The following is a 26,624-nucleotide window of genomic DNA, read 5'->3' as shown; positions in this document are numbered from 1 at the left end:
TGGGGTGTCACACCTCAAAATCCCCCTGAAGTGGATAATGGCCTTTACAATGCCGCTGTTACCACGCAATACCATTACTATGCACCCTTAACGTTTACAACGCATATGCCTTTACCACGCAGGCCTTTACAACAAAAATGTATGTATTATGCAGGGAAGTATAAAGCCATTTCATATATATAGTTTAGGGTTTAGGGGTGGGGTGAGTGTATTGGGTGGCTAGGGTATTTTTTAGGGTTTAGGGTAGGTGAGGGTTTATGGGAGGCAAGCTATTTTTAGGGTGGGTGAGGGTATTTGGGTGGAAAGGGTATTTTTAGGGTTTAGGGTGGATAGGGGTATTTTTAAGGTTTAGGGTAGGTGAAGGTATTTGGGTGGCAAGGGTATTTTTAGTGTTTAAGGTGTGTGAGGGTATTTGAGTGGGCAGGGTATTTTTAGGGATATGGGCGGGTAATGGTATTTGGGTGGCAAGGGTATTTTTAGGTCTGGGTACAGGTATTTTTAATGGCAAGGGTATTTTATGGTTTAGGGTGGGTAAGGGTGTTTCAGCGGCAAGGGTATTTTTAGGGTCTAGGGTAGGTAGGGTTTAGGGGTCGATAAGCTGTGTGTGTTTATATGTGTACACACAAATACATTATATATTATAACGGTTTTATACTTACCTGCAAAATACTTACATTTCCATAGTAAAGGAAGTCGTGGTAACGTTTTGCGTGGTAAAGACGAGCTGCAAAGCGATATGCGTTATTAAGGATGCGTTGTAAAGGGGTGCATTGTAATGGCATGCATGGTTTCGTGATACAACCCCCTGAAGCTACTCCCCCCGAATGCAGGTTAGTCTAGCTTTTGCTTCAAAGAGACTTGAAAGCACGGTCCGGCCTGCTGTGGAGCCCCTGTCTTCTTCATTCTCCTCTCGCCACCGTCAGTAATGCAAATACCTTCTAATGGCCCTCTAGTTAGACTCCGCATCACACAGATGACCGTCACGTCAGCAAGCATTGCGAGCGAACATCTGGCTGCGTTCTGTACATGTTTATGAAGCTCCAGTGAAAGCCCAAAATGTCCGTCTCTACCAGTTAATGCGGTCTGCTCACACCCCCTTAATAGCGTGAATTGGTGGGTGCAAAGGGAAGTGGCACACGTCTTTGTTTTCTGCAATTGCGTTTAGCATAAGCTGCACCTGTGGTGTAAAGACTCTTCCACCATTTCTAAAGGCCACCTCGGCCTTCATTCCCTCATTTGTTTGTCAGTCCGCCTGGCGCCCTCTCCGCTCTCCTCTGTCGCCCATAAATAACCAACGCTGCCCCAGCGTTGGCGTAGCCGTGTGAGCTCTGCTAGAGAGGCAGTGGCTTTTATAGAAGCTATCCGTGCTGCAATTAGCTGCTTTAAATGGAATGAATTAACGGTAGAAGTCAGTGTCACAGCACATATGACATCTAAAGTTGCCACACTATGTTATTAAATATGTTTCATTGTACATAATCAATATTGGTCTGTGTGTACACAATATAAAAAGAGTAGGTTTATCCTTCAAAATGTCAATTTTGTAAAAGTTCTATGAAAAAGAAAAGATCTTAGAACCCAGAAGCCTTGTCATGGGTAATATGTGACTTTTGAGGATTCTGGGGACTTTGTTGTCTGCACTGAAATTAGAAGGTACCAGTCACAGTCTCAAGAAACTGGAACAAAGACAACTGTAAGTCATGGCAAGAAGCAGCCCCAACAAAAAACGCTTACAAGCTTTGTATCATAGTATAGCAAGGTGACGCATCACACATTTTATAGGACATCCCACCAAACAGCCTCAGCACATGAAAGAAGAGAACACGGCGGGGTCGGTGATGCTTTATTGCAGATAACCAAGAGCACACCAAATAACAGAGCAAATCACTGACAGTGGCACGCAATGACCGTGTGAACGAAAGCTTGTATGGTAGCAAAGCCAAAAGGGTGATGTGCAGCAGACACTGGATCGTGCCTGCTTTGTAACCAAATAAGTGCCAGGTTCCTCCGGTGCAAGAATTGCTTGGGCGGCAGGTGTTAGTAATTGTTTATCAATATTGAAATATTAAACAACAGTTTGTTGTGCTCATCTCTAAAATTGACAAACACTCCCACCATGTGTCAGGCTGTCATAAGTGCAGGTGTGGACAGTTAAGTGTTGTTGCTGAGCACCGGAAACCACTGTCTCAAATTAGGCACTGCACTAGATACAACTACGACGAGTACAGAAGTTCTGAGGAATCCTGGAAAAGCTGTTAAGTGACCTAAGAAACAGTCCGACAAGAAGTTCTAAAATATGGCATGAATTTTAAGCACAACATAAAATGAAATGCTACAATAAGCCTCACGAAATGCAGATGAAACCGCAACTAAAGCCTACTCCAGGAAGCAGAAAGAAACAGAGTGGTGCATTTGTAAGAGGAAATTCAACAGTCCGCATGTAGACTCTATGAAAATATAATCAAGACGTGTGGTAAAGGCAGGCATAGTAAAGGCGTGCGTAGTAAAGTGTTTGCATGGTAAAAGTTTTGCGGGAAAGGCATTGCATTGAAAAAAATGTGTTGTAAGCTTGTTGCCCAAAGGAAAGTGTAGTAATAAGGAATTGTTGCATAAGATCAGCTTACTTTGCTTGAATGCAAAGACATTTGCCAATTAGAAAATTAATAAAATCAGCTTAGCAAATCATACCCTTTCCTGAAGTAATCAGGGTTAACGTTTGGTATCTTCTTATGGTTTCATTTTGCTGCTAATATCTGGAGCCGGGTGACCTTGGTAAACAATATAGGTAAACAAGCGAAGTCTGGTTTCTCTGGTCAGAAGCAAATGCTGTCAGTGATGTCTCAGACCATGAAGTGGATTCCCTATGCCCATTTTGAATGTGCAGATTGAAAAGAGTGAAGCACTGTTACTTATTATTTTTATTATTTTTTTATTCAGTGGCGGCCTGTACAGTACGGGGGTGGCGGAGTGGGGGAATAGGGGTAGTTAAAAAAAGAAAAAAAGATTCACTTACCTAATCCTGCCGCATCTCTCCTCCGTCTCTCCCATGTTGTGTCTCATCCAGGAAGCACCCAGGCTCCCCGCAGCCAATCACAACACTGCAAGCAGCACTGTGATTGGTAAGCACCAAGGCTCTCCTGAGCCAATCATTGGTCTGATAGTCGTGGTTCGGCACTGAGACCGGGGCTGGGGGCCTGGGCGTTTTCTTCACCCAGGCTGTATTGCAGCCTGAGTGGAGAACATGCAAAGTGTGCATGACGTGTTAGCCGGCCCGAGACGGCTGACCAAAGCGCCATGCACACTTTAGAGTGCAGCAACCACTCCTCCTCCCCGACGTCGGGGGAGCCAAGCCCAGCCCATGACAATACTAAAAATAAAATGATAATAACCTTCGTTATTATCTTCTTTTTTTTTTTACACTGATCTCTGAGCAGGGGGCCGACGCTCCTCCGTCTTAGCAGAGGAGCCGCCACTATTTTTATTTATAAAGCACTAGCCAAAAAAAGTGTGCTGTAGATGCTTCAAAATGATGGTGCTAGACTTTATTGAAAGTACTTGAATGTTCTTAAGTACACTAATGCAATAGAAATGTTGACCTGCCTTGAGTGGGTACAGAGAGTTGTACCAAGCAAACACTACTCCCTTGCCTTGATGAAAGGAGTAGACAAAGCAAGTGGTCATCCCTCTTAAAAACCTGGGGCATGGGATTATTCCGAAACTCACTTCGCTTTACTTGCATACGGCTCTGTCATGCTGACCGAACAGTCTGTTAAACTTTCAACGCATTGACAGGAACTGTTGTGACAACCATTACTGCCACTTCAAGAAATGTCTCTTAAATTCAGCAGGAGGTGTACCCTTGGCCCGGCGCTAGTAAAGTAGTCCCCCATGGCAACTTCTATACTCAGTCCGTCAAACTCTAAAAGAGGTCACTAGTTTATTTCTTTCCCAAGTAGCTGCACTATTCCTCAGCGTTCTGACCATATCACCGCCAATAAGCATAAAAAATACTTTTTCTTAGCATAGTAAGTTTTTATTGCTTTCAAACAAACTGCTTTGTTTAACAAATATAATATGACACATCAGATTAGCAATTGTAAATGTTGGCATTGACATAGGGAAAGTCCTAGTTACTGTATGTAAATGTGAAACATTTTGCTGTATATCAGAAGCGGACAGATTTGAACTAGTTCCTCAAATGTAGGCGTCTATGCAGCCCTGTGTGTTGCTGAGCTCTGTAGTCATATCATAGAGGCTGCTGTTTCTGATTTCTGGATTGATGTGCTGTCATCTTACTTGCATTTCATGCTTTGCTTCCATCGACCATTTCTCAGGCCATATTTCACATACTGGATAACCTGCGTCCACTTGATCATCACCCTGCTGTCCATCTGCACATATGGCATCGCACCTATTGGATTTGCACAACATGTGAAAGCAGAGCTGGTAAGGCAAGCGCCGGCAGTGTTCAACTTTCGGTGTACTCTTGTGCCACCGCCATGACAGCTTATGTTGTCTGCTTCTAGGTGTTAAGAAACAAAGGTGTCTATGAAAGCGTGAAGTACATCCAACAGGAGAACTTCTGGATCGGACCCAGTTCGGTGAGCCATTGCTGTGCTCGGCTCTGAGTGTGATGAGTATTGGACTAGGGCAGTTGGGGACACAAGGATAGTGAGCACGTTAATGGCTTAATGGGATAAGCTATGACTAGAGAACATGGAGGTTCGGGATGATAATGGTGAAGGAGATGGATGTAAGAGTGCCAGTTTCCTTGGCATTATTAAAAGTTTGGATTGTTAAATCTTGCACAATATGTATTATATATATATATATATATATCATTGCACACACAGCTGTGGCAAAGCTTCACACCTAACCTTCAGTGTCTCCTGTTTCTACATTATTGGGAACCTACGCAAAGTGTTGCCACTGCACCACACTCTTTATCTGCTGCATCCCTTCTCTTGTACTACAATTCACGCACAATCTTGCCAAGTACTTTACACCTTGCCTGCGGCTGCCCATCCTTTCCAAGTACTAAAATTCTCCAAGCCTCAGCATACACCTCAGTTGTCATGCCCAGAGCTGCATAGTGTTATAGTACTGGAACTCTTCCTGAATATCGACTTTCTGTAGGCCCTCAGTTTCCACTGTTTGGTTTGAAAAGGTGGTGCCATTGCACATCAGACGTGACCTGCAATACTCCCACTATTCAAGTTTAGGGCCCTGCATCTATCAAATCACTTCTAGTCTAAACTGCTGTATGTACTCCTATTCTAGTACTTGAACCTGCATAAAATACTTCCATTGCACCTCTCTGTGAGCTTTCAGAGTCCCATACTGTTCTACAATAAGAGACATTAACCCTACTCTAAGGTTCTTCATTCATTACATAAAGCATCACCTTGGTTTCCAGCCCTGGCACCTACACAGATCACTACTGATATTTTTTGACTGATTTCAGATTTCCTTGATCCATCTTGGGGCAAAGTTCTCTCCCTGCATTCGACGGGATTTGCAGATCGAAAAGCTGACCCAGCGACAGCGTGACCGTGAGCGAGAATCTGGCTGCTGTGTTCAGAACGATAGATCCGGCTGTGTACAGACCTTGAGAGCGGACTGCTCGGTGAGTCCATTTCTAAGCGGGTGCCACAGATCTAACAAATTCTCAACTCTTCATCCACCATAGTGTTGTATCTATGTACGACCTTCCAGTGCTAGTAGTTAGCATTGCAGGTGGTCATCCTCTGCCTGCTCATGTTATCCGATTACAAAGGTAAGGGCCCTTAGGTGAACGGCCGCAGTACGTGGAATAAGGGTGAAGGCCAGTTTCTCTCAGTTACCATATTATATCTAGGTTCCAGGGACCCTTAAGTCCACCTACACCATGTGGCACCCTATCCACATAGGCTTAGAGGTGCTCTTGGCTCTCAAATTCTAGATTTGCTTCTTGAGTCCAAGATGCTTGTGCACCAACGAAGCCTACTTCTTGTACTTTTACTTTTTATTTCCTTGAGGGATTTGAATGACTCTCTCTCACTCACCCAACCCTTTTCCTCCACTGTATACATGTCTATATTTTTGAGCTACTCTTATTGTCCATGCAATATCAACCTAGCTCCTGTTTAGTGGTCTGTCTCTAGACTTCCACCAGTCTGTTTAAATTCTTCTGGAGAGGGTACCTAAAGATCTGGACACAATGCACCAGGTGTAGGATTTGTAACTGGTACTTTAGAAGCCACATCTAGTAAATTATTATGCCCAGCCCTGCAAATGATAGGCATAGGGTTAACACAAACTCAATTGTTGTGCTGTTATTGCCCTCTCATTAAGCCCCATAGCAGTCTTCCAGTTTCTCCCAACAGCCTTAACGTTTGTTTCCCTGTGAGGCTATCACAGTAAGGTATTGCTCCTGTGTGGTGACCTTCAAGTCTTCGTTTCCCATCCTGCACTTCCGCTCCGGATTTATCTGTCCTACTGTAAATGCATTTCTTTGCATTTATCTACATGAAATGAGAGCACTTGGCTACTTTTGCATCTTTTTAAGTCACTCCTCATTTAATTAATCTCACTCCGGGATGGAAGCAGTATGAAAGCTCTTCACGATATCTACATATTGCCACACCTTTCCACTCAGCTCCTCAACAGTAGATTATCCGAAAGCATTGCAGATCATCAGACAAGTCTGACCCCAATTACAAAAATGTGTCCTTCCTTGTTCTCAAAATTGAATCCGTTTGCTAGCCTTCCTTCCCTAATGTCAATGGTTTGCTGAAATGTACTGTATGCTTCCATTTATTATATTTCTTGTCTACTCAAAAAAAGTGTTGGCCAAGGCTTTCGCCCCATGAAACCATGTTGTTGCTGAGCAAGCAGAAGAGAGTACGAAAATTAGGTAGATTGTCTGAATGGAGGAAAGTAAGTTTTAGTTGCGAGTCATGCTGATTTCAAATAATTCCTGTGCTTAAAGCACAAGTTTAAGTTAACTTACTGTGCACTTCCAGAGCCCACTGTGTGACTTTTAGTAATCGGTCTGTGAGACAGAGTCGAAATTGTACATTTCCGCCTTCCTAAGGCACTAATAGGCTTTCTACACACACTTAGAGGTTAGACTGGTTTGTGATTCTTTACTAGTTACCCCAAGCCCACAGTAACAAATCTCCAATAAGTTTTTTGCTGAATCTACAACACACCATTTTGTGACCGAATGTTGCAGTGAAACAAAGGAGATGGCTACTCAACTTATACTTCAATATTCGGATGGAGTGAGACATGCAGCAGCACTGTGAAGGACTGTTCTAAGCCAAAGGCTGACAACTCATGTCCAAAAACTCCTCCATGCCATGATGTAATTAAAAAAATATCTGTTTGAGTTATTGGCCAAAGACGGTGCATATAACCACGTTCCATCTGGCGCAAAGTGTGCTCATTCATGAAGACGAGTGACTGAGTGCACCCATCTAAACAACCCTGGAAAGCACTAAAGTGTAAGGCCTCCACACTTCTGGTCCCAACGAAGGCCATAGACCTGGCAAGGGCTTTCCCAGGCCCAAACATGTTGATCTGACCACTAGGTGTCATGGATCAGCGACTCATCCACTTTACACCAACTTTACATCACTTTATACCTATCCTATTCCTTTCCCTTAATAAAGATTCACCTACAGGAGATAATTTTAATCCACTTACCACTGCCAACATCCAGACAGTTCCCCTCTTGGTGGAGGTTATGATGTCATTTGGAGAACGGGACGTCGTGACAGACCCTATGATGACACTAACCACCAAACCACACTACGCAGAGATAATATACACCACAGAGTGCGAACATGTGGTTGAGAGTGTCCGATACAATATTCCTGAGAATCTGGTATTGAGACCTTTGTGGTTCATTCTCTTTCTTTCTGATTGATAATTATCGCTTGGAAGCTGAATGAACCTCTGCTTCTCCCTCCCTCCATTTGTTTGATTTGAATTACTTTCATCCTGTGCCGTCTAAGCAATCATAACCAAACTAAGATGGCTGTTTCTCTGATTTTTTTCAGCTATTGTAGCTGCTTGCATTTTCTTTAATTTGTTTCTCATATTACAGATGCTGTGCTTTTATCGACCTAATTGTTCTGATGTGTCGGCTGCATATATCACGTCTAGGCTGTTGATGAAATTCGTTTCAGATACTTGTGCTGCTTGTTTTTGCTTCCATTTATTTTTGATATTGTGACTGCTTTTTTTATTTTGTTACTTTGTTTTCTGCTGAACTTGTGGTCCCCTCTAGGTTTGTGAATCTGGCTGCTTGTGTATTGTCCCCATATTTCTGTGCTGTGCTGGTTATATACCTTGTTGGACACGGCCTCGTGGCGTGGTCCGACCCCTTCCGCATGGAGGGCCCAGGACGACATCGGCCCTCCATTTACCTCCTATCGACCCCCCTGACACGCACATTCACGAACCATAGGCGAGAGCAGCCTCCCCGGCCACCTACAACCCCTCCCTGGTACCGCGGCGGAACCTGCTCGCCAACGCTGCCAGCCTGGCAACCTGACCAGGCCACCCTTTCCGGCCGACTCCATCTTGGGGCCATCACGACCCGAACACGTGGCCGCAGCCATCCCGGGCCCCGGCCCCAGCAAAGCCCCGACATTGAGGCACCAAGATCCTCCTAGGTGGTAAAGTGGCCACTCAACAAGATCCCGGAGGAGGAGAGTTTCGATGGGCCTCCAGCCGCCCCCGGACGCCTGGTATCAATCGCCCTCCAGCCTCCCTGGGCGCTGGCTCCACCCCCCTGCTGGGTGTCTGGACACCTTCATCCCGGCCCCTCTGACCCCCAGGCGCGAGAGTCCGGACATCAAAGCCCTCCAGTCCTATATCTGGGCCAGCCCTGGATTAGGACGGCAGTTGTATCTGGAGTCGAAGCCCTGCTGACCTCGTCGCGGCTGATCCTGATCCGAACTCTTGCACCTGGAACCTTCGAGGCCCTGCTGACGCTGTCGCGGCCTGACCAAGCTGAACCCCCTTCGAGGCCCTGCTGACGCTGTCGCGGCCTGACCAAGCTGAACTACCTTCGAGGCCCTGCTGACGCTGTCGCGGCCTGACCAAGCTGAACCACCTTCGAGGCCCTGCTGACGCTGTCGCGGCCTGACCAAGCTGAACTACCTTCGAGGCCCTGCTGACGCTGTCGCGGCCTGACCAAGCTGAACCACCTTCGAGGCCCTGCTGACGCTGTCGCGGCCTGACCAAGCTGAACTACCTTCGAGGCCCTGCTGACGCTGTCGCGGCCTGACCAAGCTGAACCACCTTCGAGGCCCTGCTGACGCTGTCGCGGCCTGACCCCTTGAACTATCCACGCACCAGTGGGTGCCAAGACTGTCCCACTACCCCCTTTCCCCGAGACCACGACTTTACGGATCCCTCGATCCTTGCCCGCTATCCTGCCAAGAACTTGCCTTGATTACTTATATAAAGATTCTTGTGAATATCCTTCCTGTGTGGTGTCTATCTGTAAGTAGTGTGATTGCTCTGCTGTTACGATTGTAGGAGAGAAGCCTCGCCAAGGAGGCCTCCCTACGGCGCTTGGCCTGTTCCAAAAAGAGAGGTGGGTCTCGGGGCGGGAAGCTCTTCACGATATCTACATATTGCCACACCTTTCCACTCAGCTCCTCAACAGTAGAATATCCGAAAGCATTGCAGATCATCACACAAGTCTGACCCCAATTGCAAAAATGTGTCCTTCCTTGTTCTCAAAATTGAATCCGTTTGCTAGCCTTCCTTACCTAATGTCAATGGTTTGCTGAAATGTACTGTATGCTTCCATTTATTATATTTCTTGTCTACTCAAAAAAAGTGTTGGCCAAGGCTTTCGCCCCATGAAACCATGTTGTTGCTGAGCAAGCAGAAGAGAGTACGAAAATTAGGTAGATTGTCTGAATGGAGGAAAGTAAGTTTTAGTTGCGAGTCATGCTGATTTCAAATAATTCCTGTGCTTAAAGCACAAGTTTAAGTTAACTTACTGTGCACTTCCAGAGACCACTGTGTGACTTTTAGTAATCGGTCTGTGAGACAGAGTCGAAATTGTACATATCCGCCTTCCTAAGGCACTAATAGGCTTTCTACACACACTTAGAGGTTAGACTGGTTTGTGATTCTTTACTAGTTACCCCAAGCCCACAGTAACAAATCTCCAATAAGTTTTTTGCTGAATCTACAACACACCATTTTGTGACCGAATGTTGCAGTGAAACAAAGGAGATGGCTACTCAACTTATACTTCAATATTCGGATGGAGTGAGACATGCAGCAGCACTGTGAAGGACTGTTCTAAGCCAAAGGCTGACAACTCATGTCCAAAAACTCCTCCATGCCATGATGTAATTAAAAAAATATCTGTTTGAGTTATTGGCCAAAGACGGTGCATATAACCACGTTCCATCTGGCGCAAAGTGTGCTCATTCATGAAGACGAGTGACTGAGTGCACCCATCTAAACAACCCTGGAAAGCACTAAAGTGTAAGGCCTCCACACTTCTGGTCCCAACGAAGGCCATAGACCTGCAAGGGCTTTCCCAGGCCCAAACATGTTGATCTGACCACTAGGTGTCATGGATCAGCGACTCATCCACTTTACACCAACTTTACATCACTTTATACCTATCCTATTCCTTTCCCTTAATAAAGATTCACCTACAGGAGATAATTTTAATCCACTTACCACTGCCAACATCCAGACAGTTTCCCTCTTGGTGGAGGTTATGATGTCATTTGGAGAACGGGACGTCGTGACAGACCCTATGATGACACTAACCACCAAACCACACTACGCAGAGATAATATACACCACAGAGTGTGAACATGTGGTTGAGAGTGTCCGATACAATATTCCTGAGAATCTGGTATTGAGACCTTTGTGGTTCATTCTCTTTCTTTCTGATTGATAATTATCGCTTGGAAGCTGAATGAACCTCTGCTTCTCCCTCCATCCATTTGTTTGATTTGAATTACTTTCATCCTGTGCCGTCTAAGCAATCATAACCAAACTAAGATGGCTGTTTCTCTGATTTTTTTCAACTATTGTAGCTGCTTGCATTTTCTTTAATTTGTTTCTCATATTACAGATGCTGTGCTTTTATCGACCTAATTGTTCTGATGTGTCGGCTGCATATATCACGTCTAGGCTGTTGATGAAATTCGTTTCAGATACTTGTGCTGCTTGTTTTTGCTTCCATTTATTTTTGATATTGTGACTGCTTTTTTTATTTTGTTACTTTGTTTTCTGCTGAACTTGCGGTCCCCTCTAGGTTTGTGAATCTGGCTGCTTGTGTATTGTCCCCATATTTATGTGCTGTGCTGGTTATATACCTGTTTTACTTTATATTTATTTCTTAGTATGTGATATCCTAGCTCTGTCCCATGTATGATGGTGAGATGGTCTTTATTTTGCAAAGAGCCCTCCCTTCAAACGCATTAGAAATACTATATACTAACATGTCCTGCTAGACAGGAAACGAGATGCTTGTGTACACTTCTGCTGTAATCCTAAAATGCCTAATGCCAGATATAAGTTGCATGAAGCTCCTATTTAAAACACAGAATTGATAAAATGCCTCAACTAGTCCAAGTCACAGAGTTCCTGAGATCTGCGTCACTGAGAAGACCATGCCACCCGCTGTTTGTTCCTTAAGCATAGCGCTTCTATCATAAATCTAAATGCTTTGTGTCACCGATAGTCAACATACAATGTGCCTTTACTATGAGACCTGGTCATAGTTTTGTAGGGATTTGACCAAAAATACTGCCACATTTTGTACAAGTTAGAGATGGTGTATCATTCTGTGTGCTGCCCCTGATAAAGGATGTTTGGGAGGTGAAACATTGCACCTTTGAACACTATTCTAACACATACACAGCCCTGCTGCAGATTAATTGGCCCATTGTCATATCCAGAACTGAACACGTGGTCTGCAGCAAACACTTGATAAAGTCAGTTTTTATTAAAACTTAATAAGCAGAAGATGCGGGATCTGGTGTTTGGTTGTGACAGCAAGCTCTAACTTACCCAGATTGGTTTCCATGCCTTCTGTGACATGACCAGTTTAAAAGCTAGGCATTTCGTTAAATAGCAACCTTTTGTTTGAGGTTTGGGTCCACGTGGTCTGGTTCGTTCATTTTGTCCAACTCTTTCTTCCCTGGAAATCTTGTGCTTTATTCTTTTTGGTCAAAAGCAATGAGGATTAGTTTCTTTTTTTTTTTTTTTTTTTTTTTAAACAAAGGATTAGAGTTTGTTTTCTGTCTTGCCTGGGTTATGGGATGACATTTGCCTGGGGCTGCCTGAAGCTAGAACCCACAGGATTCAACACGTCAACACTATGACTCTTTGATGGGTATGTAGACTCCAGAAGTTGAGTCACCTTTCAGAGGCTAAACAATCCTTGTGTTAATTTCCTGACAAGCAAAGAAAATACTTCAAGGACCTCTGTGTGATTATTGGACAGTCAGTAAATCAGAGCTAATCTGATCGAAGCTTATTCCTGTTAACACTTCTAGTGCTTTGCTTGCTCTCAAACTCACAGGCTTTCTGCAGATTCTGTGTTTCAGTCAAACATGCTGTGGGGACAGTGTGTTTCAAGTGATAACGTCTTTCCTCTGGACTGCCTTGCCATCTCACTGTTAACCATCGGGTCATTGGGCAGGAGTCTAATGCACTCCTGTTCTGTAAATTTCTGGTCCTGATGCTGTGCATCTTAGGTAGTGTAGTTTTTTCTTTTGACGACAACCTGCTGGCATATCAGCTGTTGATAGCACGCTTAAGCTCAATATAATAAATAAAGGGGATGTTGTAGAGAGAGTGCCTAACACTTTACCTCTTCCCAGAAAACAGCAACAAACCCAATCAAACCCCTTTGACATAGAATATTTGATTCAGGTTTCTTGGTTTCAGATCTGTGGGTTTGGAGGTTTCTTTTCCTGTGGCTCTTCATTACAGGATATAAGCAGATGGGCTACACATCCAGCATAATAGAACAGTGCTAGCACATTCCCCAGAAGGTCTCAGAGAGACAGCTGCTTTCTTTGGCCCAGTGGATTCTAACAAATTCATGGTGTTGTGCTTTAAACAGTACTGGCTGTGGTCTGGTGGAAACCAGTCTATCTATTCAGCAAAAGTTTTTGCCTTCGAGTACCTTCCCACACATACTTGGATCCGGTCTTCGTGGTGAAGACAGGATGAACAGCTGTTTATTGGGAAGTTTCTATTGGGAGTGAGAGTGAGTTGAGCAGAGCACAGCACGTTACATTTGGGAATAGTGGGAAATGCTTGTGAGATGAACCTCTACTTCTCTCCTCCGCAGGAGACCTTGGCAACCTTCGTAAAGTGGCCGGAGTTTAATGCTCCACTCAGGGAATCGACAACAGATAGACGGACGTCTGGAGCAGTGTGCCACCAAGACCCCCGGTGAGCCACCTGATATATACCCTTTCACCAGAGATGCAGATTGTCAAAAGACGAATCCTCTCTATTCTTCAAAGACCTTGTGTTTTTTGGGTTGGGATGTGTGGCACAGGTTATGGGCAAGGGTAAAGGACATTCCAGGGTTGGGCATCCGTGGTAAATAGGAAAGAGGACAATATAAAAGGTCTGGAGGGGAGGAGAACCATTATAGGGGAAGTTTGGTGGTATTTGTAGTGTCTGAAGTAGAGGACATAGTGAACCAACGGAGTAGATAAAAATATGAGGGAAGTGTGTAGTAAACAATATGAGTGGGTGAGGTATGAGAGGCATACAAATTAAAAAGGGAAAAGGCGGAGACCGGAGGAATTTATAGCATAAATGACTGATGAGCTGGCACAATTGTGGGGGAGAGGGAAGCGGAGGAAGTTGCAGGGCTTCGGCAAATAAGGTTGGGCAGTTGTAGATTAAGGATTCCAAGGCATTTCTAGCTATATGGAGGATGGTGGCATGGTGGAGTCAGATTTAAGGGATAAGGTATGCAGGACTATTTATAATAACAGAACAGAGCCCTTGTGGAATGTGGAGAAATGGTGGATGGGTGTATATTGAAAGGATTAGGGTACAAGTGGAATAAGGTGTAATGGGTATGCGAAAGAATGAAGGCCTTTGTGAGGTTAGGCTACAGTAAGAAACAAAAAAGCTCAATTCCAGGAGCTGGAGGAGATACAAGATGAATTGGGCAGTTAAAGGGTAGAAAGGAGTTCAGCACTTAGGAGCAATTCTCGGTAGGAGATTCTCAGATCAGCTGTTAAAGCCCAGGAGCGGGTGTATATAGGAAACCTGACATTGTGTTCTCATTTATTATTGACCATATCTTTCACTTTCAGGACGTGCGAGGAGCCGGCCTCCATTGCCCCACATGTCTGGGAAGATGACATCACCAAGTGGCCGGTAAGATTGAAATCAGTGGAACCAGGGATATCTCTTTGCATCATACATTTTGCCACTTAACATGTAGCACCATTTCCTAGAGTAAAATGCACCTCCTAAAGCCACCTTTCCATGAGCCATCTTCACTCTGATGGGATCTTGTACTCCCCCTTCACTGAAGCTACCAGTCTGAAATGGCTGACGGCCCCGTTCATACCTGCTTTCTAAGAGATGAGATTGCCATTTCGCTGAAGCTGCCCTATGCTAGCCAAACTTTCAGCACAATCCTTGCATGACCAGCAGCTGTGCCTCCACCTTATCATCATTACAAAGGATCTCCATTGTCAGAAATTATTCCTATTTCCTCCAAACAGGCTAATAGATCTGTTGTACCGTAACTGAAGCCTCCACCTCAGCCCAATGGAATGTCCTGCATCACCAAATTAAAGCTTCACCTCCAGTACCAACGCTGTACCCGTCGCAACAAATCAGGAACATATCGGCAGGTCACGGCTAGCTAGTCCAATTTAAAATCTCTCTATTTTTGATTTTTTTTTTACTCCCTTTCCTCTTCTCCAGATTTGCACTTATGAGCCAAAAAAAAACCTCACTGGTTTGAGTCACATGGACTGTGACATCACGGGGCGGCCGTGCTGTATCGGAACCAAGGGAAGGTGAGAAACTGAAAATGGGTTCATGTTGTGAAAGATGACCTTTTTTCAAATGCCCTCCTCCACTTCCCTAAGTGGACTACATGGTCTTCTTGCTGATGATAGCACTGATGCTCTGATCTAGTGGTGCAAAATTGGTGCTCAGAAAAGGGTTAATGGTAAGGGTCATCCTGATCTCTACATCTAAAGCAGCTTGCACACTATAAGGACAAGTAACCTTTAGAACAGGGGTAGTCATAAACGTTTGCCTAGGGGCCACAAAGTATGGTCTGTGGTGAGACAGAGGGCCGCACTGTGGCGGTAGGGGGTCCTGGTGGGCCAGGGATTGTGTAAGGTTGTCTAAAAACATGTTAGATAAAACGGGCAAGCATTTATTTGTAGGTTAACTAAAGTTAAGTGATGCAGGACACCACAGACGTTACTTCATTTAACTTGCAAATAAATACTTGCTGGTTTATGTACCTTTTTTTAAACGTGCTCAGTAAGTAAACGGCAGCTCACGCTACTGTTCACCAGGGAGCCGCATGTAAAGGTCAAGAGGGATGCAAGTGCCCCCAGGCCGTACTTTGAGTATCCGTGCTCTAGAACATATCTTGAGTTAAATAACTCCCATTCCATGGGTGTGGTAGGAATTACTATCACTAATGCAGTTCCTGTTGCTCTTTAAGGGGAGATATCTAAGTCCACTCTACATTCACTATCTCCTGTGTTGCTCACTTAGCATAGGGTGTGGTTAACCCAATGTTGTCCTTAATGAGAATTATCATTGAAGATGCTCCCACTACAAAAGGCGAGGTCAGCTGTAGATTCTGCATCTCTAAAGCAACTCTTAGTTTATTGGGTTGGTATTTGCAAATGCTTATAAAAGTGTCCTCCGAGGCAGCTTTTGCTGCTTTCGGTGGAGTGACCCATAGAGTCCACCATCTTTAATGCAACTATCATCGAGTGTGGTAGGGCCAGCAGAGGTCCTCATATTGATCGACTGCATAAGGCAGAGCCAATCTGAAGTTCATTATCTTCTCTCCAACACTGAACCTCGATGTTTGGCAGTAGATTTACTAACGAAATAACTCCTGCTGCCAGAGGGGGCAGATTTAGCCTAGGTCATCTGTAGACTTGACCTCATATAGCAGCTCCCACAGAGTAAAAAAAGAGGATCAATGCTAAACTCATTATGTCCAAGACCAATTTTCTTCCTCCCTGTCAGTTCTTATGAACATTCTCATTTATAATGGGCTAAGTTTATGACTGGCCTGTGGCCAGGTGGCCTGAGGTTTTTATTTCCTTTCTCCATCTGGATAGTAAGTAAGGTATCTTTACAAAGCGGTAGATGTTAGCTAGTGTAGTTGTGAGAATCAGAGCATAGGTACACTAGACTAGACAGCCAATAATGTAAACACTTAGATTAATTGCAGACCTGCACATTATACTCTAGTGAGTAAGCACATGGAAATCTAATTATGTATAGTGTACATGCGAGGCCCTCTGCCTACTAAGGCCAGATGGGCACGAGACATGCTGTACTGTAGCACACAGACGGAGACGTACAGTGAACTACTACCCCCAAAAAGTCGCCCGAAAAACTTCTGGACATTATACAAGACCTATTTGCAGGGACAGCAACCCGAGGACGCGAGCTCCCCAGACAGCGTTTCCCGCGGGGTGGTGGCAGGACCCATACACGACATAACCCAGAACATTGGCGCAAATGTGGGATGACGGGAACGGGTCGGAGTGCAATACCAGGGATGGGAGAAGTGAGGGTAGAGGGGGGAGAACTGAGGGGGAGGTGCGCCGGAGGGGATTCACTGGGAGGTCCATACACCACACGTAGGCACCCCTGGATGCTGCATTAACACCTAGGAGACGAACCAGGATTCCTTCGGGACCCCCTTGCCATCGGCATTAAGGATACCATTAGAGAGGGGGGTCGGGTGTGGGTCGGGCTAATGCAGACGCGGGTTAAGTGGTCTAAGGCAGGGAAATTTTGTGAGGCTAAGGGTACGTGCAAGGGGTGGGTAGTGCAACAGGGGAGTTACAGGGTTGTTCTAGAGGGAGAAAAGTGAAAAACGCACAGGAATATTGGACGCTGCCTACCAGCAGGTACTATAGTAGATGAGGACAACACGGGATTCTATTCACGCCCCCGGACCCCCGGGTTGTCGGCCACCAGGCTGTGTACCGTATGATGTAGATTTGATGTTAATATCGGTGACGCGGCCGGCCCGGAGGGGTTGTAGGCTGGAAGCTGTGTCAATTGAAATTTCCTTTTCTGTGCAATAAAAAAAAATGTATAGTGTACAGTGAATTAAAGTTTTGAGAACCGTGTTTCCCGCACTGTGGCTCGTTGCGAGCCTATTTTTGGTGGGTCACGAAACTCCAAGCAATAATAAAGATGTCTTTTAATTCTGTATTTATCGTGCCACATTTTCTGAACTTCAAAGAAAGAGGTCAAATGTTAGGCTAGATCTTCTGACATATTGCTGCTTATTCTTCTCAACATGGATATTGGTGTGTACAAACTCCTCTCTTTGTGCAGTCAAAGAAAGAAAAGTGGAGTGAATTATATGACAATCTTGCTGGGGTACAGGGAGTGTGAAAGGAAAGGCAGTAGGATATTATTTGTTTGTTACACACAACAAAATGTAAATGCCTGTAAATGAACAGTACACATTCAGCAGTTAGAAAAGCAAAAATGAAGCAAACTTCTTGTAATTCAGTGATTGAAATAAATATTTTAATGGGACCAAAACAAATCAAGACGCTTTACTTGGCCAATGCCAAATGTGAATCAAACCTGATTTACACACATTATCATTTGTATTCAATATTGTTTTATCATCAAAATGGTATGCCTGTGCAGAGTTAGTGCCCATTTAATTGAAAATCGTGTAATCTGTAAATGACAATGCAGTACCACAGAATGCTTTAGTTACATAAAAAAACACCTACCCCATGTCCATTAAAACTAGGTGGGTCACAAACGTTTGTCATTCTAATAATTGGTCATATTTCTAAAATGTTTGGAAAGCATTGCTTTGGAATATTTATTAGAGCTTGATCAAAAGAGGCGCAGAGGGGCATGCAGTATCTTCCAGATCTGGCAAATACCATCATCATGGTGTGAAGCATTTGCTAAGTCCAGTAAATACTTACTAGTCAGAGTTGGAACTCTGAATTGAGTATAACTTTTGTATTTGGTGCCTACTGCAAGCATTTGGCATGTCTTCGTAATTAATTATTGTTTTTTTCCCCCGGCAAATTTCAGATGGCTTAATTTGCCAAAATTAACCTGTTTAAAATGGAAGGAATAATTATGGGATGCGATATTCTCTGCATTACTTAAAATTCCAATCCCTGTGAAAACCATGGTTTGGTCAGGAATCTATATTTTACTGCCTACTTGTGATAATGTACTAGGTCTCTGAGCTGCTTCACAATTCAATTTTTATACTTCAGTCACAATACATGTATCACATTAATCATCACAACAACCAAACAAAAACACAGTGTGCATCACATCTATTTTAGCTCATTACATATGCATGTGTTTCTGAACTTCCTGCATCATAAAGAATCAAAACGATCTTTAGAACTGTAGGTTTAAGCAGAAGTGTGAGAAACAGGCAGTCTCGTTACACATCAATAATCTTTGTTAGTTGCAAATAAATGGGGTTTATGCAGAGGGTTCCACGCCTTTGGAGAGAAGATAGTACTCCGAATTCACCCAGTTCAACCGGCTTCTCTACACTACTACACTCTGCTTCCAGGCCCGACTCGCGTTTCTTGCTCTTTCTGACACAAGCTTTTATAAAAGTGTTATGAGAAGAACTAGCATACCAGAGGCTTGTGGCGGATAAATGACTAGACAGGCAATTTAAATGGAGACCTTCCCCTTTCTGTGTTGGGATGCTAAGAGTGGCTTAACACGTCCAAGTGAATCCTAGCGAATCATCCTTTGACTTTAGGATAATCCCGGCTGGACCCGTCTTCTTGGGTGACTTCTAGGAGTGTGGGCTTAGTAACAAAGACAATCAAGCTCTTGAGGGAGACCTCCATCTTAGCATTAGGTAATGTTGTCTTCTGCATGCTGAAGTCATAAGATGGTGGAGATTTGTCTTTGGACCAGGAACCTAATGGGAAAGTGAAAAGTCCAAGGCACCAAGAACATGCTTCCCATAGATATGTAGAGAAATGGTTTGAACTATATGGTATCACTTTGAAGGAATGATATTACAAAAATTTGAAAATACATCTACGTTAGGTTGACTTTCTACATATAGGGCGCTTTGGCTCAGCATTCTTACTAGGGGGTCAGAGGTTGTTTTCGTTTCATGCATTTATATGTCTAGCCCTTCCACCGTGTGTTTCCATTCCTTTCTTCTCTGATGTTTAGGTGATCCCCACTCCACTTCTGTGCGTCAATGTGTGAGGAGTATTCCCTGTTTGTGTTGCCTTTTGTTACAGTTCACTCATTAGTGATGTAATTTTGAGATTGTATACTAACATTCTTTCTACTTGGAAGGATACTTTATTACTCTAAATACAAAATGTGTTTTAAATGAGTTCTTAGAATGGTTCTTAATTAGGTGCGCAAGGCCAGGTGTTTAAGGGGTGTCCATGTATTGGGGCTGAGGTGGAGCATGAGCTGTTAAATAACTGGGATGTCTTTCTTCCTCCCCCTCTCTCACCCTGACTCCCTTTCTGTCTGTCTTTCTCTTTCTCCCCTCCTTCTCCTTCTCTCCCACATCCTACTCTAGTTGTGAGATCTCGACGAGGGAATACTGCGACTTCATGCAGGGCTACTTCCACGAGGAGGCAACACTCTGCTCACAGGTGGGCTATTGGAAGGTGGACAATGGATTCTTCTTGGACACTTGCATTCTTGTGTTTCCTTTATGAGATTAATGGGTGGGTGACACAAGCCCTTTCCTTACCATGCCTAAAATATTTCATGTGCTTGATGACTTCGCATCTCGCTGTGCCACGTTCCTTCTGTTACTCGCTTTGGTGCCTTACACAGCCTATTTTCCTCCTAAGCCGACTTGGTGAGTGAGACAGTTTGTACGAAAAGGATCCTTCCCTTTATAGCTTTCCTGCTATGGCAGGGACTCATTTTAATTCACTAATTAATTCACACACTTGACAGGCTGGAAAAATGTAACTGTTCTTAAATTAACAGAGTCTGCTTGTATGAATATGAATATGATTTGGAAATATGCCAAAGGAAATTAAACGAAATTAAGTTACATAGCTTATTAAGAAACGTTGCTGAATTGATTACACAGAAGCTGGTAAGTGTAAGAGCACTTAGTTTATTGACCGTTCTTCTCCACAGCTTCCAGGGAAATACACCAAACAGAAACATTCCATAACCATGGAGCTGACATCATAGATGGAAGAGATAGGTTAGCTAATTACTGCAGTTGCTTTTCTAGGAAAATCACTTGGTAGAGGCCTACACCATTTTGATAAATAGTTGCATGTTTTAAACAATGTGATTGTAGAAAAGTAAGATCTGCTTCTTATGGTTACCCCCACTTTTTGCTAAATGTGATACTGTTTTTGACTAGTCTGACTGGGATCCGGGTAATCCCTACATTGTTATGTTATGTACTCAGGGACACTCCAGATTTGATACTGGGGTACCTTTGTCAGTCCCTAGTATATGGTGCCCATGTACCCAGGGCATAGGTACCCCAGAGGCCTCCCATGGGCTGAAGCATGTATTATGCCACCCATGAGAGGCCATGCAAAATGGAACTACAGGCTTGCTATTGCAGTCTGTGTAAGTTGGTAATGCACCACTTACTTAAAATATAGATTTACTATATCTAAGGGTCATTACACTTAAAACCTATAGGTCACCCCTATAGCAGGCCTCAACATTCCTGAAGGCAGGGTGCTTGGTTCTAAGTGAGAGGGTGCCACTGCATGAGCAGGACACCCCTGCAGCCTACGTAGTCCATTCTCCCGGGTTGTTAGTGAAGCAGCCATTTACGACATATAGAGTGGCATAATGTGACCGCCTGATGACCAACTCTAAAACGGCTGAAACAAACCCTATTGTCAAACATGTTGGAATCATACCCCCACACTGGTAACCATGCTGGGAGGTGTGATTCCAACCCTCAGAAGCAAGCTTTGTTGGGTCCCTGTTGTTCCCGGTACCAGCCTTTCTAGTTCCGGGTAGCACAAAATGGTTGCTGCCGGCCAGAGAAACATTTCTGCCCCCCTGCTGCAGAGCCAAGCTCGAGCAGAGGAAGGTGGAAACATTGCCATCCTGTCGCAGGGAGGTGTGACCACCTCCCAGACAGGATTTAGTGTATTAGGGCTAAGTGGGTGTGCTTGCCAATGACCGAAAGTCTGCATGAAGGGCACATTTGGTGTCCCTGTGCATAGTCCAGTTCAAACCAGTCCTGGGAGCCGTTGGCTCCTGCTCTGGTGCAAAACTTGACAAGGGAAATGGGAGTAACCTCACCACTGTCCAGACCCTCCCCTGGGAGGGTCCCCTGAATCTGTCCAACCCTCTCCCGTGGGTACAAAAGGATTCTAGATTCGATGTAAACAAGATTCTGAACTAGAAACCACTGAACTGTGACCATCTGGACACTCTAGACTTTGCTGGACTTCGTTTGGGCCCGACTTCGTCTCCCACTCCTTCCAAAGCATCGTCTGTGCCCATGCACAATACAGGCTCCGATCAGGATCTGTGGAGCATCAAGGACAACTGAAGCTATCTGCCTTGGGTTGAAGGAGTCACTCTCCTGCATTCGCAGGCACCACATCGCGACTGACCAGTCTGCTGCTCCTGAGTTCCTGCGGACTCCGAAGGCTCCAGCAATTCAGGAGGTGAGTTTCTACGTCCCTCGAGGTCCAAGCTGCCCTCTCACCAAGTTTGAGGACATAATCCCTCGTGGGGGTTGCAATTCCCGTACCCCTGTGCACTGCACTCATTTTCAGTTGCATATGCTTTTTGGCATTTTCCGAGCATTGGACTCCGTGTAGCCGCAACCTCTGGCACCATTTCCTACCAGAACTTCGGCCCCCTCGCACCGAGTGTTCCGTGTACTGCTGTTTGGTGAAAGTGCTCGAGGTCCTCTCGCGACTCCTGTGAATCTGGCCTGTGAGTCCACTTGAGGGTCAACTTTGCTTTTCTTGGGTTCCCCTGATTGCTCCAGACTTTCCCTGACTCCCCTTGCTTTGGTGAGTCTCCTGGAGCTTGCTGGTCCGAACTGTGATCTTCTTTGACCTTCTGTGTGGGTTTCCCTTGCCAAGGCTTGTTGGTGCTCCCGTCAGACACCAGCTCTCGACATCCTTCGTGGGACAGCTTGTATCCGGCTCCTGGTTGCCCTCAGCATTCCCTGGGCCTCACAGCTGTAGAGTCAAGGTCATCGTCATCTTCCTTAACAATCACAAGCTACCTGTGGAACTCTGAAAAACACACTCATGTGTATGTGGGCCAGTGCTGGCAACACCTTAGGCCACCACAATGGACTATGATGCCAGTTGGCCCTGAACTGTGGAGACCCCATACCTTACTTAAAGATTTGAAAATGAGCCATGTTAAAGTGTCCTCGCCTTATATAGAGAACTGTCTGCGCGGACAGAGGCATTCGACCTATGGGTCATGACGACGCAAGGCCCTACAGGTCTTTCATCAAGCCAGGCAGGGAAGCCTCTAGGAAGGGTTTTGCTGGCTGCTTGTAATCCTTAACATGGATTACAAGATCCTGAGCAAGATTCTAGCGGAAAGATTGCTCTCTCTATATTTCCAGCTTGTTCACACATGCCAGAACAGCTTCGTACCAGATGGAGCACAGCCTTGAACATTCAGCCCCAATTCCGTGTCATGGAATTTGCACCACATGCCTATCAAGATCAGCATGTCTAGTTTTTTAAATGGAACAGGCGTCTGATTCTCTTAGTTTGGATTACCTCTTTGAATTGCTTCATGGATAGGACTGGGCAACTACATGCTGAAAAATACTCAGCTACTTTACGCATACCCCTCCGCATGGGCCCATGTCGGGCACACTACATTTTTTTATCCTATACCCATTGGTCGGGGCACCAAGGAGGGCTGTCCATTCTTGCCACTTCTTTTTGTCCTCACCATATAACCATTTACCTGAACCTTGGGGAATGAACATGGGATATACTGCTGGGAGATAGAACACACTTTGTCTTGCTCTATGAATACACCATGCTACTGTACCTAAAGAATGTCACACAGAACCATGCAGCAATTGCAGAGGCCTTTCGTAAAGTTTCGGATCTCCGTGTAAACTGCCAGAAATCTTGCCTTTTTCCCTTAATCTACACAGACTTGGAGACCAAATTGGACTCGGAAGGTAGCACCCTCCACTGACATCACACTTTGAGATATCCGAGTATACCCATTTACCATGACGACCAAACACACCATTGCAGTTCTTAGGAGCCAGGGCTTGTTCCAGAGGATGTTGGCGCTATCTGTGATGGGCAGAACTGCCCTTTCTAAGATGATAATGCTCCCTCGCTTTCTTTGCTACTTTGCCAACCCGCCCCTACACCAGCTTGCAAAGTTTTTCCGCTCAGTAGACACTCTGGGAAGGAAATTGATTTGTAACAATGTCCAATGGAGAATGGTGCTTGCTAAGAAGAGATGGCCCATTGACATGGACGGCTTGGGGGGTGCCAAAATGTAAGTCCAATTTCTTACCCCCCAACTCCTTTGGCTTTGCTTTTCCAGATGATACTGCAACAATGCTAGTGTGATGTTCAATGACCAGGGTGATCCAGACTTTCCACCCGGTGGGTCATGCTGCCTGTCCATTCCCTGGACTAATACAGGTCATTCATCTAAGTTACCATAGACTCTTAATTCCTACGGTTCGAATGCTCCTATACGTCCCGACCATTCCCCTTCAAAGTCTGTCCAACATAGGAGGAATAGTGGCACTTGCTGGCCTTGGCCTGGAAACATAAGGTAGAGGCACTTACTGACCCTCAAAGCACTGTACTAACCTACACATTGCTAGGTTGCTGGCTAATCATAGATGACAAGCCGCCTACACTCGAGATGATGTAAACGGTACACACCATGAGCCAACATCTCATACAATGATTGACAAAAGCACTCAAATCTTACACTGTGTGGCCTCTTGACACACTGCATGATAAATGGGAGACCGAGATGGGCATGTAGTTCAATAACAATGAATGGGACCGAATACTAGCACACCCTGTCGCTGTACCCAAAAAGCCAGGTTCAAACTCATCAAATTCTGCATACATCTGAAAGCGTACCAAACTCCAGAGATCATTAACAAACAGAAGCCCCCAACTAAATGCAGACATGTAACACGTTCTGGGACTGTCCCAGGTAACTTAAAATGCTTCTAGGCTGCAAAACAGACCAGATGAGCCAGCTATCTGGACTGAATAACTTACGCAGCAGAGAGGTCTGTGCTCTAGACCTGTTCAAGTGTCTGAGAAACACAAAACCATTGCTTCCTAGATTCAAATCAGACATTTGCTATGCGCTTCATAACCCAACAATAGAAAGCCATTGTGCCCTTCTCCTCAGAGCACCGAAGGGTCATCTCTCGACTGTCTCCTGGGCTGAATCCAAGAGCACACTGCTCAGACGTGAGGAAGGCAGAGGCCTTTGAATGTCACTGGAATGGGAGGAACTACTCATTCGCTTTAAAGCCCAAACCAATGATGACACGATTTTACGCCCATAGACGGCTTGCAACAAGCCCCGGCGCAAACATAAATCCCCCATTGTTACCAGGCTGATGACCACACTCCAACATCACTTCTCCAATAGCGCAGAGTGGGACTTATCGCATAAGCGTAGGTAACCGTCTGGGTCCCTTGCTCGGCCGCTGGAGAAGCCTTTTACTGGAATAGACTGCCTGCGTGGCTAATGACGCATATAAAGTCCTTTCAAACAAGTGAAGTGCGGCAACACACTTACCTCGTACATTACACCCATATCTAGCAGGCTTTCTCTGCTGGCCGACTCAAACCCATCTGCAGTGCTCTGCCCCCCCGGATTTACACGAGGTTTTGTTATTTCATAAAGTTTCATATTTGTCACTCGCAGGTGCTCAAACAACTTTGCAAAAATAACGTAAGAATTGTTTGTTTACACATGTCAAAGATGTAAGTCTCATCCATGTCACAAGAGGCTGATGACTAATATGTAAGAGAAATTTAAAAACAATTAAAAACATATATGGAAAAAACCAAATGTGTAGTGTTAAGCCTCATAAGAAGTCCAAAGACTGTTAACTTAGTGGATGTATGCGGGGTTAGCCGAAAAGATGCCAAAAATATAATTCACCACAAAATTTAAAATGTGAACACCCACTAACTTGCCAATCAAAAGTGAACTATAAATCCTACAAATGTGAAATGAAGGACGTAGGGAGCTAAAATGATTACTCTGAAGTCACTGTGTTCTGGTGGTGTGTAACAGTGGTGGGGCGGTAGGCGCAGGACACAGTTCAAGGTGTTACTCCTGAACCGGTTTCAAAAGTCCAAATTTCCAAAGTACTGAAAACAAGCTAGCACCACCTTGGGTGCAAAACCTCAGGTCCCCGTATCTCATGAATTGCTGGTTGCAGTTGAAATTTGAAGTAGCGGACGTGCCCATGAGATACAAGTGACCCATCAGCTTTCAGTAGGCACTGATGGAATGGGATTTACCAATCTTGTGTTTCTACTGCGATAGGCCACGAACTGTAAGGAATAGCGCAACCGTTCCAATGGTTCTGCATTTAGGGCACCTGCTTTGAGGTCAGAGTGAAAGGTAATGACACCCCTTGCTTCTCTTGGGCTGGAAGTTATGTGCTATTTGTATTAGTGTAATGCAGACTCACCACACTTAAAATCCTGGAGTGTCACCAACAGATCTTCGACCTTTTGCAAAGCTGATGTCTGCAGTTCATTTCTGGTCTATTGGGATGTCACATTTTCTGTGTTGCTTTACAATGACCTCCTCATAGGCTTAAGTCCTCCGGGTATTGCTTCATGTCTTCCTGGGAAGAGGTCCGCTCCTCTTCTCATGTAAAACCAGCAGAGACTCCTCTAGAGTTCTAGACAGTTGCCAGGTCTAGGAGAAAAAAAACTTGAGTCTTGATCTTAATCACGTCCTTCTACTCTGGCTGTAGAACTTCACCTGAAGTACACAAATACACTTTTGTGACCCTAGGGCACCAGGGATTATCCACAATTGGAGCTGTAGGAGGAACACTGAGCCAATCGATTATGGTGCCAGAGTAAAAACAAAAAACACAACCCCACCCAACTAAAGGCTTTAGCGCAGCAGAATGGGTGAAGCTACAAATGTCCACAGAATGGGGTTTGAGCTCACACACAAGCCAGTCACATCGAGTGTGGGTGACATAAATCCAGGCAAGTCTGGGTGTATATCTTCACAGGCTATCAAACTGATCTAGGTCTGCATGTGTTTTGTGGACTGAATCCAAACAAATGTGAACCAGCTTTGAAGTGTTTAGTTGCAACTACAATCGCAGGAAACCTTACTCAAGTAACCACCATGTTCTGCATTGCATCATAGTCTAGGCT

At 44.8% G+C, this 26,624-nt stretch overlaps 1 protein-coding gene across 4 annotated transcripts in view; it reads left to right on the top strand.

The window, feature by feature from the left end:
* Positions 1 to 26,624, top strand: part of RHBDF2 (rhomboid 5 homolog 2) — a 443,538-nt gene that overhangs the window by 399,036 nt on the left and 17,878 nt on the right. For all 4 annotated transcript variants that reach the window (XM_078654596.1, XM_078654599.1, XM_078654598.1 and 1 more), the window contains exons 10-16: positions 4,335 to 4,446; positions 4,527 to 4,601; positions 5,465 to 5,626; positions 13,340 to 13,443; positions 14,328 to 14,391; positions 14,950 to 15,044; positions 19,802 to 19,877. In XM_078654596.1, coding sequence (XP_078510722.1) covers positions 4,335 to 4,446; positions 4,527 to 4,601; positions 5,465 to 5,626; positions 13,340 to 13,443; positions 14,328 to 14,391; positions 14,950 to 15,044; positions 19,802 to 19,877 — 688 coding nt within the window. The remainder of the gene's footprint in view (positions 1 to 4,334; positions 4,447 to 4,526; positions 4,602 to 5,464; positions 5,627 to 13,339; positions 13,444 to 14,327; positions 14,392 to 14,949; positions 15,045 to 19,801; positions 19,878 to 26,624) is intronic.

This window comes from Lissotriton helveticus, chromosome 7 (assembly GCF_964261635.1).
Source record: "Lissotriton helveticus chromosome 7, aLisHel1.1, whole genome shotgun sequence".
NCBI lineage: Eukaryota > Metazoa > Chordata > Amphibia > Caudata > Salamandridae > Lissotriton > Lissotriton helveticus.
This window is presented reverse-complemented; position numbering and strand designations above follow the sequence as displayed.